Here is a 14,235-nt window from a genome sequence, read left to right on the forward strand (position 1 = left end):
TCCTCTTTCCTGCCGGCCTGAACACTCGTAAATGCCCGGACAGGAAGGCGAGCAACTCCATTTACCACCCCCCCCCCCCTCCTCCTCCTGCTTTATCCAGCTACAAAAAAAAAAATGCCCCCCCCCCCCCCCCGCTCTGCCCCCGTCAGGAGCTACGGCACAATTTTGGTGGCAAACCGTGACAGCCACAGAGCGTGCTCATAACCTCTTCCACCACCGAAGCCAACATCAGCCACCAGGGCCACGGAGGAGGCGGGCAAACAAACAGCGAGACGTAAAAAGAGATGTGATATGCCGTGTAACGTTTTAATAACTTTGTTGCTCCGCATCTGAAATGCAAACACATTAAAGTGGACACAGCGCCCATCTCATTAAACGCACAGCAGTGCAAACATTATCTAGCCCCCCGCCCCCCCCATTCTACACTTACATAAACTTACACAAAGACCTCATTGCCTTTCTGCATCCCTGCATCCATCCCTGCAGCCGCCAACAAGCCTTCGGGAGGTTTTCTGTTTTTTTTTTTCTACGAGGGTGTTTTATGCGTCCCGCGGGGCTCGGAGACAGTGAGATGTGGCTACGGCACACAGAGGATCCCAGTCAAGGACACAGGCAGCATCACTCACTCCGCCATTATTTGCTCATATTTAAAGCCGGGGGCTACCTGAGGGACTGCAAGCTACACATGCAGAGGAGGACGGTGTGATTTCAGAGTCCGACGGGTGTGCTGAGCGACTGAGAGCTAAAGGAGACACAACACGGGCAAGCAGGGAGGGAGGGAGAGAGAGAGGGAGGGAGGGAGGCAGGGAGTGACGGAGGGCTTTATATGTCAGCCCGGTGATACCAGCGTTTTTATGGCCGAATATTTTTCCTCTTGTCAGTGCTGGATAAGGAATCACCATAAGGTTGGGGAGCATGAATATTGCCCTTGAGGGCCCACTGTGGCCGCTCCTGTTTATGGTTGACTAGCAATCAGCCACCGATTCAGGGCCCGCAAACCCTCATCCATCCACGTCAGCAATTAATCAATTAAACGGGGGGGGGGGGGGGGGGGTGATCGGCTAGGTGTGTTAATACAATAGCCCGTTCAGGTTGATGTAATTTCATCACTAATGTCAGCCATTCATCACGGCTTATTATCTGTTTCGCATAGACAACGGTCAATATCACTTCATAAATCTGAGTATCATCTGGATCTTGTGATATTAGGCCTGAAGGATGCCGCAGAATGATGGACTGCAGAGAACGCGACTCCGACTTAACAAGCCTCCCGAAAACATGCAGCACACACGTGATGCGACATATTATTAAAAAAAAAAAAACATTTAAAAAAAGATCTGACCTCAGATCTGCAACAGAACCTTATTCGTAAAGATTACGGCTCACAAACACCATCTGTTTTGTCCTCAGATACTGTGCGTCTGATAATATACAAATCACATCTCAAAGTGTCCTCGTACTGCACAGAGAGGGGAGCTAAACAAACTTCACACGGCACATTCTGCCTCTTGATTAATCCTCATGGGTGGAAACTAACAATAAAATTAGCCCACGCTGCGGATCCTCGCTAGGCCCCAGACCACATTTTTTGGAACCAACGCATGATGTTCCCCAGTCTGTTCACCATGTAGTATCATGTACAGACTTTTATCATGATGGGAAAAGAAAGTGTGTGTGTGTGTGTGTGTGTGTGATTGTGTAAATAGCTGGCAGTGTGTAGGAGGAGGCCCTGTCCGCTCGTTTTGCCTCTCATGAGCATGTGTGGGCCAGACCACATGTGATACAAAAAGTGAGAGTGGTATTTGGCGAACCGATGGATATGAAGGCTTGTATCACTAACAATGTTTTTTTTTTGTTTTTTGGACTCGAGCCACAGACAGCAGACAGTTTGTGCCAGTATTTCATAACTTGAAATGTCACCATTTTTCAAGGCCAAAATATCTGAAAACTTCAAAAGACTGTGTTTCTCTGAGATTTCCATCCCAGTTATGGAGGAAGAAAAAAAAAAAAGAAAGCCTCGGACACAACATTGGGATAATACTGGCAACGGGACGTAATATAATCTCGCTGCTGGATTACAAACCTGTTTGAATTTCCAGCTCCTGCAACTGTGTCGTGGTGTTGTGAAGCTCATCGAGGCACCGTCAGTAATACTGGGCTGCACAAATGAACCCGACTTGACCTGAACCGCTAATCATAACCATAATCCACGCGTAATTGTTTGGAGCCTGATCAAATTGTTTCATTAGACCTAAGAGCTTACCTCAGACAAAGTGTTGATTCATTCGACGATAAATACAGTACTTAATCAAACAAACCACATCATATCCATCGGACAGCGCAAACTGGCTGACGTCCAATCTCACAGAGGGCCCGGTACCTGCCCGGTACGTCGGCCTAATGCGACTAACGGTTTCAGTCAGACACAAAGAGCCTCCCTTCCACCCAAGCCAACATTTCCCCAGCAGTCCCAGCAGGAACATCAGCTCAATTATGATGATGGCAATGACTGATTGCGTTTTACCTCTCCCCCGTTCCCCCAATAAGTCTGGCCATCACACAGAAAGAGAGAGATGGCAGAAGAGAAGGAAGACGGAGACCGAGATATGAGCTAGAAGCGTCCCAGGTGCCAGTCTCCGGGACGATATCAAACATCGCGGTGGCAGACTCGCCGTGAAAGTAATCTATACCTACAGGAAGTCAATTAAAAAGTGCCAGGGGAGATTAAGAGCGGCGTGACAGCTTTTCCGTCAGGCCGCGGGTTTGTCTCGGGGAAAAACCAGCGTGTCTGCCGCGAGCGAGCGGAAGGGTAAAGTGTGCGCATTGGTAGTAAAGACATGTTGGAAAGCGGGCGGCGGAAGGAAGAAGAAGGAGGAGGAGGCCGCTGCCGAACACCCTTAAAAAGCCCCCTCATGAATATTAAAAAAAAAAGGCGCTTGGCAGCCGGAAGCTCTGCCACGAGTTTGCAAACCAGCGTAATGTGTCTGTTTGCGCTGAGGAAGCGCTCAGTCCGGATATCAATTAAATCAAGCGTTGTCAGTCTGATGGCCCTCTCAATGGAAGGACGGCCCATTCCCCTCTACACATCAGCTCAGCTTTGTGTCAACCATCCATCTCTCATCCTCCCCTTCGCTTCCTCCTCTCTCCCCTTCTCTCCCCCCCCCCCTCTCTCTCTCCTCCTTCTCTCCCTCTCTGTCTCTCAAGCAGCCGGTAACTGAATGCACAAATTACTCTCCCCTCCACCTTTAACTCCCACTAAATCTTTCCCCTTTTCCACTTTGCTGAGCCGGGATATTTTATTCCTCCATCAAATATGCATCCCATTAATTAAGTTAAATTACTCCTGACTGCCAAATATCCCCTGCCCCGATGGGTGTCAACACAGAAATGCATGACTGTGAACCTGCAATGACACGGCCCCAACACTTAAACGTGAGTTACGGCCTTTCGCAGCTCCATCCATGGGCAGATTACCAGACACTTTGTGCTGCTGGAATTAAGCGCCGTTTGCTCCTTCCCCTCCACCCAGCTTTTTAATAAGTGCACAATGGATGACACTCGCACTTCTGACAATGAGAGGACTGATATTTTAATTACACCCCTTTTTTCATCTGCCTTGCTCTTCATCTTTTAATTGCTGCTGTTAATCACTCATTAACTTTCCCCTCTTTCTGTTTTTTATTCCTACAATATACCTATGACATGATTAACTCTATAGAATGGATTGTTCAGCAACATTTTTTTTTAATAATTCAAGCACTTTAAAAGGATAAAGTTTGTGCTTCTTTTGTGGGGACTTTTTTTTAGGGAGGGGGAGGGAGCAAACTTTGCTTATGTTTCTCTAGCGAATGGAGCGAATTGGCCTTTGTTAGCCGATATTAATCCTTGGAAGGTAAATTCAAAGTGTATAAACGCTATCAAGATACGGTCTTGTAAGGCAAAAAGTTACTGCTACTGGAGCGCCTTCACAGCGGAGTAGTCACGACACGTCACAGTCCTCTTTCTCCGTCTCTTCACTGTCAAATAAAAAAGCCCAAAAAGCCTAAATAAATAAATAAGAAAAGATTACTACCCCATTCTATTTACTACTTCATTTTCGTCCTGCAAGTCCTGCAGGTTGAGATTTAATGAAAACAAAAAGTGATAAAAAAAAGCTGAGAAAGGCTGAGACCACAAGAAGTTTAATGTTTTAGAAAGGGAGCTACTGAGATCATACACTGTGCGGACAATGGCCTCTTAAGTTAGACGGTCCCCCAGAGTCCTATAACTTACTATCATAAGCCCATGTGCTGCGCTGGCTCCCTAGCTCAACTACTGATCTCGCCGTTTAGCGCCTGGACCCAGTGTTTGTTTTTGTTTGTCTTTGATTAAAGTGAAACGCTCTGATTATGAAGCCCCCAGGCCCCAGTTCTGGGCCCACTAAAGAACACGAGATTGTTATTAAAAGCTAATGGGACTGATCTGCTGACAGAGATTCCTCCCTTTTGTCTGCGGCGCTCGCATATGCTGTGTGGGGTCCCATTCGAACTCTTCAAAAAGCACCCTTTCACCAACATGAGACTGACTGAGCAAACAGACTTATCTCCCCCAAGTACTCGTGTAATTTGAAACACAAATCTAATAGCGTTCATCCCCTTTCTGCTGAGTATTGGGGCCCGTAATCCAGACCGGACTAATGAAGCCGTGTGTTTGTTGTCATCTCTTCGGCTGAGAGATATCTGCGAGGACGCGGCGCTTGTGAGGAAATAAAGTTTTGACAATCCAGCTGCAAAACAAGTATAAAAAGTGTTTAACTGCACACTGGTGGATTTATATTGATACATCGATGCTGTCCGGAGTTGATTTCTCTCTCTCTCTCCTCTCTTTTTTTCCTCTCTTGCTTTTTTTTCTGCGTGTGCCTGTGCATGAGTGTGTTTCTATTGCAAAAAACATTAATTTTACAAACATCAGCCCAAGGCTACTAAACACATCCAATCCATTATGCTGCGCTTTATCGTGTTATGGGGGGGTAACGGGCTGTAAAGCTGTCTCGGTCATAAAGAGCGATCGCAGAGTGCCGAGTCAAACCAGAATGCCGAGCTCTGCGAGCCATACGCAGCCCTCGTTATCATCAGAACGGCTTCGTCACATACTTAACCTTTCCAGACCAGCCTTTCTGCATTATTTTCCAAATGACCTTTAGCGTTACTTATTTCATTTCCGATAATGGCACACTAAATTTAGTTAAATGCATCAGGGCAAAATGTGTTTATTTTGGTGAAGGGGACCGCGCTGACTGACATGGGCCATGTTCCCAGACACAAACTCTTAAGTGTCCACGGCAGTAAACATCCGTACATCTTCCTGATTGGGACTGAAGACCGGGCCCTGCGTCTGACGAACACATATAAATTAGATTGATCAAAACAAGTAAAAAAAAAAAAAAAAAAAAAGGGCAATATCCATTTAGATAAGGAGTACATGCGTAAGATATTGAAGTATGTGGTTGCCATTTTATCTGTCCAGAGGTTCAGGGAGCTACGTGAGGACACAACAGCTGCGTCAAGCTCAGATTTTTTTGAGTCTCCGCCTCAGCGGGCGCACAAGTCAACTCCCTACACCTGCTGTAAGTTGCATTGTGTAAATGAAGTGTTGTCTTTGGTGGCGGCTGCATTAGCCATGCAAGAATGATATGGCCGCAATGCATCCTGGTACGTGTAGGCACTGCCAGCAGCAGGAGAACTCCACGCACTGGGGAATTTGTTGCTTCAACTGACTACTTTTACTGATTGGACATCCGCATTAAAAAGAAGGCAATTCTTCCCTTAAATGTTTCAGATTATTCTCACTTTACATGCGTTTTAACGGAAATTTTTTTTAAAACGGGCATCTGAGGTTTGACAAAAGTACAAATACATATATTCAGTGTTTACATCCGCAGCTGTGTGTTAATGAATTCAGAAGCAGGCTTCCAGGTGCACACGGCGCTTAAAACATGTCAGACGTTAGGAGCTTTCAGAAGGTCTAACGCCAACATAAATACGTAGCTACCCCTCGAGCTGTTGCATCGCAGACACAATCCCTCAGCCTGGAAGGAGCAGCGCGTTTCACGCCCTTGCTGTATGAGCGGAAGGGCGGAGGGGGTGGGGTGGAGGGATCTTAGCGAAATCGCTAATGTACGTGATGATTAAGTGTAACTCAAATACCGAGTGTGTTGTTCATAGGCCTGACAGGCAGTAATTTGGTGTATTATATTCTGCGGTTTTAATTGCACGCCACCAACGTGTCCCTCTGACACGTTATGAAGCGATGATGTACAATTATTTCGGGGCGGCGGGAGATCAGCGGAGTGACATTATAATCATCCTCATAGGGATCCCTCTCTTCATCTGCAACAACCATTAATGTTTAAATGGAAGGAAGGGAGGGAAAGAAAAAAAAAAAAAACATAAAAATAGTTCTCAGGGAGTTCTAACCAGAATCTGTTTGAGGATTATAGAGAATCACGTCAGGGGAGAAGGAGAGGGGTGTGGAGAGACAATAGAGGGGCTGAGATAAGTGACGGCTTTCTTTGGATAAGCAGCGAGCTAAGATGCTCCTCCACTGTCACTGCCAGGCCTCACACTACTCATACAGGCCCGGGCATTAAGGCACATTACAGCGGATGAGCCACGCAGGGCGGAACTGATGGGCTATTCTGGGTACGGACCAGACAATCTCACAAGACAGGGGGGGACATAAAAACCCTGACACGAGCCAGCCCCATCCTGTTAACAGTCAAATCACACACACACAACACCCAACATGAAATCATGACTATATATACTCTCTCCAACACTAAGTCAAGGGAGGGAGGGAGGGAGGGGGAAACACAATGCAGCCTCCTCCACGGAGAAGACAAACTTCCGCGCGATGCAAACTTTTTTTTGTGTGTGTTGTGAGAAAGCAAAGGTTTTTGTTTGAATTCCTGAAGTGACCCTAGCAAACGGGCAGCTTATGACCCATAATCATAAAAACAGCAGTGCACAAGAGGACAATCCACGTCCCTGATAGCGTTAATACTTCCAAGGCCCGGGCTAAGATATTAAACCAATGCCTCAAAGCATTTAGACTGTTTATGCATAATTTAACACCTACAACAGCACTGGATGTCCGTTGCATCTTTGGGGAGGACGAGAGGGTGGAAATGCTGAATCCAGGGCCTTTCTGTTCGATGATGGAGGAGAGGAGGAGGAGGCTCATTAAGTGGCCCGAGCCCCACTGTGGACAAAACACAACCGTGAGGAAATGCAAGAATCCGCCGTCTCACATGCTGGAGATTTTTTTTCCTTTCAACCAATTAAATATGAGGAATCTCATCTTGTGCGCTAACAGCCAATTTGTGGGTTTTTTCTGCTGTTTTTGCACCTTAAAGAGTTCTTTATGGGCGAATTAGGACAGAGCGGTCCGTTTTACAAGCAAAGAGACATGCAGGCGGACAGACGGACAGCGGCGTGGACGCGGATGTGTAGAGGAATGGAGAGAAACGGCGAGGCGGAGACAGAAAGCCTATAAAGTGTTGGCGATGATGAGCGAGGCGCTGACCGGCCCACTCAGGTGTGATTGGCAGCGTGGTCAGGGGGCTCCAATCTGTCCTGGCCTCGCATTTGCATTTGTTAATTAAATGCCACAACAATATGATCTTTAACTATCAACCAGTTCAACAAGTGCGCCGACGCTGAAGTGAGGTGGACAGCCGAGGAGCAGCGCATCTGCCCGATCACCGCGTCACAGCACGAGATAATCTTCTGGTCTGAAACTTTAACAAGGAAAACACGGCAATCGATGGCGGTGAGGGGGGAGGGGGGGGGGACACACAAACAATATGCTGAGCCGGTGCTCTGAACAAAATGGCAATAAACTATAGCAGCAAAACTCCATGTCCCGTGGAGGCCCGAGAGTCTGTGAGCATGAAATAAATTAATGAAACACAAATATTACATTGTAAAAAAAAAAAAAAACAGCCTCAAGATAGTCTTGTGTTAATTGAAATGATTAATGGTGATCACAAACAAATATCTGGAAAAACTTCTCTTTTTTTTGGTTACGAAATGGATCATTAGCGTCCGCAGGAGAATGCAGAAGTTAAATCGCACCATAATCGCACTTTAAACATTACACCCGGAAACGTGGCCATCCGTTAGCAGCGTGCTTTAGATTCAGGTTAAGGACGTAGCACCAAACGTGAGAAGTTTGGGAAGGGGATGCAGGCTAACGGGTATGTATGGCTCTGGCCTTAATGAGGGTGTTTCTGGAGGGTTTTCTTTGTGTTTGCTGCTCTTTAGTCAAGAGGAGCGATGGCCTGGTGATCAGTCAGTACTGAAAGCGCACACGGGGCCGATTTGTCACCGGCGGGCTGGCACTGGCAGCACTCGGCTCCTCCACCCGCATGATTTGTGAAACCAGGGGGCTGTATTTAGTAGTCCCATTTAAAAAAAAGGCATATCGGGGGAAACTGCTCTGTACGTAGACGCGCGTGCGTGCAAAGCGAGACGCCGCTTGGTCAAAAGCCCAAACCCATTTTGCAGCACTTGGGAGAAGAGGGTTTTCAGCTGGAGGGCTTGTGAAACACGAGCCTTTCCTCTCATTAAAGGAGAAGCTGTGTTTAAAACCAAACGCTTGTTTGCTCCCGCTGTAATATGTTTGCGAAACATCAGCGGGAGCAAATAAACACATTCGCTCTGCTCGGCTTTTGAAAAAAAAAAAAAAAAAAAAGAACAAAATCGGCCCGCAACTGAACTAAATGCAACGGTTTACACAGAATCACACAGAGGGAGAAACTAATAACTCCACATATGTCTCCATCTTAGCGAGAGTGTAGCCGCAGAAGCTCAATGGCACAAAGCTGGAAATCCCACAATTTACTCTATTCCCCGACTGCATGTTAAACAGCTTAACACGTCCATTCGAACATGGCACGGCAGCGAGGAGGTCTACCGCGGGAATGGAACCAGCTGAACACAACATATGGTCCACATGTAGGGGGTACAAGGTAGCGGGATATTACTGTACTCTTGCACTGCTGGGTATTTATAGGCTCGCGGTTACCTACATAAACTGGCAATTAGGATTACTTGTACAGCTGAAACTAAAGGGTAGGCAGAGTAAACTAGGATATCTTTTACCTTTAATTCAGGAGGAACGCTGACCAGGAGCAATACATTTGTCTTCTTAAGAAAAGGCCTGGGGGCAGTTTAAGGTGAGGGAACGTTATTCACACATTAAGGTGTGACTGGTACTGAAAAGTTTGCATTGTTTTTGGACTGTGTCGAGCTATTTTTATGTTAAATTGCCTTTTGATTGATCGCTTTCTCTCCTAAATGAATAATAGTCAATGTATTAAGAGCTTCTACCAGAATATTAAATGTGCCATGATTCTCTAAAGACAGAAAATGTATATTCTTTATATATATATATTTATATATCAGCTCATTTAAGCAGTCTGTGGAAGGTTTTAATGTTCTTTTTTTTTTTTACAGATTGAAATCTGACGATTTTGACAAGGAGTCTACATCAGAACAGAATCTCTCATTGTGGTCGGGCAGGGTTAAATTGGATTGAATTATGAATTAGCTTGAGACAAATGCAATCTAAAGTGGGCTGAGCAAAAGATAATTAGCAGATCGCTCCTTAGACACCAACATGAAACCTTACTACACCTGACCGGAGACACACAACCACTCGCTGGCTGTTTCGTTTCTCAGTTTCAACTGAAAGCGAATGCATCTGTTCTGGAAAATAACCCAAATGCCTCCTAAACTATCCCCGAATATGTTTCCATATAAATATGGGACACTTGTAAAAAGTTTGCAGGTAATGTTCTGGTATCTAGAGACTAAAGAAAGACTAGTTAAGAGTGAAAAAGTCTGTTCAGTTGTCTAAAGAGTTGACCGGCGTCTTAAGTTGTGACGTAGCAAGGCCTTTGTTCCGCTCCATGCGTTTTAAATCATATTCTTAAAACGTGGTGGTCGCTGTTACTCACCCGCAGATGTCGCACTTGTACTCTCTCATGCCGAGGTGTCTCTTCACGTGGTTCCTGGCGTCTCCCAGCTGAGCAGTCGCAAAGTTGCAGATCTTGCACATGAAGGGCTTGGATCCTGCGGAAGCAAAAGCACAGAGAGAGTTCACATCCCACAACAACATTATGTTTGAAAGAACGAGGTGGCAATCGCAATAAAAAACGACTGCATAGCCGCTGGGCAGGAATCAGATTCTACGTTACAGATCGTTTTTTCAATGGCAGGCGTGTAAGACCGTTATTAGTTCTGTGAGAGGACTTCAACCAACTCCAGAGCCATTAAAGGACTCCAGAATTATAAAAAATAAAAAAACAGATGCCCTTACTACAGTCCCCCATAAAAACTACAGTCACACTCCCGAGTGCCAGGCGTCTCTTCTTTCACTCTCTATCTATCCTTGTCACTCTCCTTCATCTCTTACCTACTCTTCCTTTGCCTGTGGACGCGTAAATTGGATTCCAAAGGTCAGGGCGAATGCGTAAATCAATTCTGTGTGCGCTCACTACCTCCCGTTCCATCATTAAAGCGCTAATCACTCCGGCGGGCTTCTCAGGGAGGTTTCTCCCTAATTATTGTCATTAATAAGTCCGGGGGGGCGGGGTGGCGTTTGAGAGAGTGGCAGAGCCTCTGCCCGCCATCCGTCATTCAAGAGCAGAGCCGCGAGGGGCCGAGGGCGCTATCTGTGTGACGCACAAACACTTACCAGCTCACGGTAAAAAAAAAAAAGAGGGACGGGGCCTTCAGAGTGGGGCGAATAAAAATGGTTGTTGCGGCAAAATCACGTATTCCTTTGGGTTTACCAAATAACACAAAACTTTCAATTCAGCGACATAAGTTGCTAAAGCCTAAACTTCATCGTAAAAATATAAACGTGTGCATTTGTTAAAAATAAAATGGAAGTTTTGTTTGGCGGGGCTGGGCCGGATTCAGGCCGGCATCACACAGTGCGGCGCTCCAATCCGAGTGGCAGCCCGGTGCATCCACGTGCGCATCTTCTGAGCGAACCCTCGCCCGCTCGCAGGGAATATCCCAAGACGCTCGACAATATTTATTCCAGGGGCAGCCGCTGATTTGATTAAGCACTTTGTGTAGATTACTAATTCGTTCATACACGGTTCACTTGCTGTGAGCTGGAAGTACGACACATCGAATTTTAAGCCGGTAACGAAGATTGAAAGGCAAGCGTGTGCTAACAAGGCCCATAAACATGGAGGTGTGTGGGAGGGGGGGGGGGGCAGCCAGGCAGCCTCTTCATTTCACATGTCCCCTACAGTACACGCAACTCACTACACAGTCACAAATAAAACACACACACACACACACACACACACACACAACACGATCATCAACACCCCGGAAAAAACAACAACAACAACAAAAAGACAAGACACGCACGCTCACACCACACCCACCATCACACTAACACGTACCTACGTCTAGATTCGGAACCCCACCTCACACCTTATGCATGTGCATGCAGACGCACACATTACATTCATAAGACGTAACCACCCATGGACAAACAGAAGGAGAGACAATCACACACACACACACACACACACACACACACACACACACACACGCTCACGCTCACTCAACCTAAAGTTGAGGTGAGAGAGAGGCGTGTGGGGAGCTGATTTGTCCAGATGGCTGGCTGAGTATGAGACATGGCAGAGAGGAGGGAGATGTAACGTCCCTCAGTTCCCACATCTTATCACATTAATACTCCACCACTCCACTTAAACAGCCTCCGTGAAACTGAAATTGACCATCAATGCAGTGTCATGTTAAATTAATATTGCCATCCACACAGAGGCGATGTGGCTCCCTCACATCCCCGATGAGACAGGGAATGACTAATTCATTTCCTGAGAGGAGAGGGGAACCTCGTGTAATGTTTCACTCCGAGCGCTCGCACACACACACACACACACACACACTCACAAGGTGATGTCTTAAGCCTTGCACATGCCACACACTCCTGTCATATCCTTGGCTTTAATCTTCAGGTTTGGAGGAAGAGAATTATACATTTCATATAAATAAATTTCAGGTTTTTTTTTCTGTAACCCTATATCACAGTAGACGCAGCGAGCTCTGTTTCAGTTATCATGATCCGTCACACACAGGGTTACAGACATCCAGTCAAAATGTATCTTTATACATCACATTGTTTTTAAATGACTGTAGCCCACCAATATATCGGTTTTAAATTACAATGAGTGGATTAGAGCACGGTTAGTGCCACATGAAATTTCACCTGTGCACATCAGCACAAACGATAGGATTACACAGGAACTGCGAGTTAGAGGGGAGGAGAGGGAGAGAACAGCATCTCTCCCTCCAGAGCTGGACAATATATGGATATTATGTCCATATCATGGCATAAGTGTAACCTATCAAAAATCTAATTTTTTTTTATTATTTTGTGACGGCACCAAAAGTCAACTCTGCAATATTGAGATTGGAGGTATTTGGTCAAAGATATTGTGAGATTTGATTTTCTCCATGTCACCCAGACTGAGCTCCCGTTTCACAAACACAGAGTTTCATCTCCAGTAAATAAATGCAACAAACTGTTCAAATATGCGGCTGCATTAATTAAAGAGGCACTCTGGCCTTTTAGTGAGGACTCACGAAATACACGTTAAAAAAGGAGAATTGAGAGGATTCTGGTCTTTTTCTTCCAAATGTGTGTGATGTCTTCTTTGGCTCTGGGGGGGAACTTTACAAACTGTGCTCACAAACTGATCGGTTGAACAAACACAGAACTGCTTGTTTGAAATTGGTAGAGAAAGACTACATTCAGTCATTCACAGTGTTGCACACCTGCCGGGCGACTTTGGGTGTTTCTGCATCCAACAGCTGTAAACACTGGGAGTTACCACTTCACGACTGAAACAATACAAATCAAAATGTAATACTTGAAAATAGGCCGTTGTACGGGCACTTTCAATTTGATACAAGGCTGGTGGCCGACATTGCTTTCAGTAGAGATGTTAACGTCCCATGATGCTCTAAACGTGTTTTTTAATACTTCATAGAATATGAAGTCCTGGGGGAAAACACTAACTTTAAGGTCCTTAGAAAGGGCATCAACAGCTGACACGTTGGTAAGTTTCTACCTGTTCCACAGTTTTACTTCTCCGTTCTATCTACGAACACACATCACATCCTGTGTGCGAGCCTGCATGCATGGCACGTGTGTCTCTTACTTCAAGGCTCAGTCTGAGGTCAGACAGCTCACTCCGGTGAAAAAGTGACCAATTTGCCTCAAAATGCAAATTCCAGCTGTACCCTCATTGGCAAAACGCAAGCCATGTGTACGCGTTTCCTTTGAAAAAGGGACAAATTGACAAATCTGTGTGCAGCCTCCCACCACCGTCCCCTGATTTCACTGATTAATCAAGTGAATGAAAACTAGCTCTTAATTAAAAGGATCTGGACGTGCTCCCAGCCCAGAAACCCGGCAGACCCCCCCCCCCCCCCTCTGTGCAGCCCCCACAAACAAACTCCCAGAATAAATGTCCGCCACATAAAAAGGTAAATAATTCACTGTAATGAGGGAACTTAGCAATAATAACAACTAGCATATGTTGTCAAAATGAAGAGAAATGGCTGCTTTCCACAAATAAGAACAACATAAATGAAAGTAATCTCATAAACAAGAACATAACTCAATTGCATAAAAAGAGGTAAACCTTAAAAAACAACAAAGTATTCATGATTTGAAACCTCGGGGATGTGCCCTTGACTTGAAGCCATCTGTTGGGACCTCCGTGTCACAGCTTTCATTTTCTTAAGTAACATTAAGTAAGTGACCTCAAAACTCAAGAATTATGACACGGGGTAAAATTATGAATACATATAGACCATTCGTTAATAAGAAGAAAGTGGTGGCTCCACATTAATCATCGGGATTTTAACCTCCTCACAGCTTTAAGCAATCTGACTTTGGGCACACAAGGTGACTGGCATACGTACTACATTAAAAAAGGACAAAACCCGATTCCTCAGAGTGAAATTATCCCTCTTATACTACCGAAAGCAACAGCAGCCGATCCAAAATATTTTACTGCCGCACGTTTTTTGGCCCGTTGCATTTATGGGAATTTGATGACATGAGGGAGTGAAATCCGCACACTGCTTTTAAGTACTTCATGCTGTATTCAGCGAGGGAATATTATGTTGTTGCTTT

General features: G+C 45.5%; 1 protein-coding gene across 2 annotated transcripts in view; it reads right to left on the reverse strand.

Moving 5' to 3' along the window:
- Positions 1–14,235, reverse strand: part of znf407 (zinc finger protein 407) — a 134,645-nt gene that overhangs the window by 114,607 nt on the left and 5,803 nt on the right. For both annotated transcript variants that reach the window (XM_079165138.1, XM_079165139.1), the window contains exon 4: positions 10,001–10,115. In XM_079165138.1, coding sequence (XP_079021264.1) covers positions 10,001–10,115 — 115 coding nt within the window. The remainder of the gene's footprint in view (positions 1–10,000; positions 10,116–14,235) is intronic.

This window comes from Pholis gunnellus (assembly GCF_910591455.1).
Source record: "Pholis gunnellus genome assembly, chromosome: 8".
Classification (NCBI taxonomy): domain Eukaryota; kingdom Metazoa; phylum Chordata; class Actinopteri; order Perciformes; family Pholidae; genus Pholis; species Pholis gunnellus.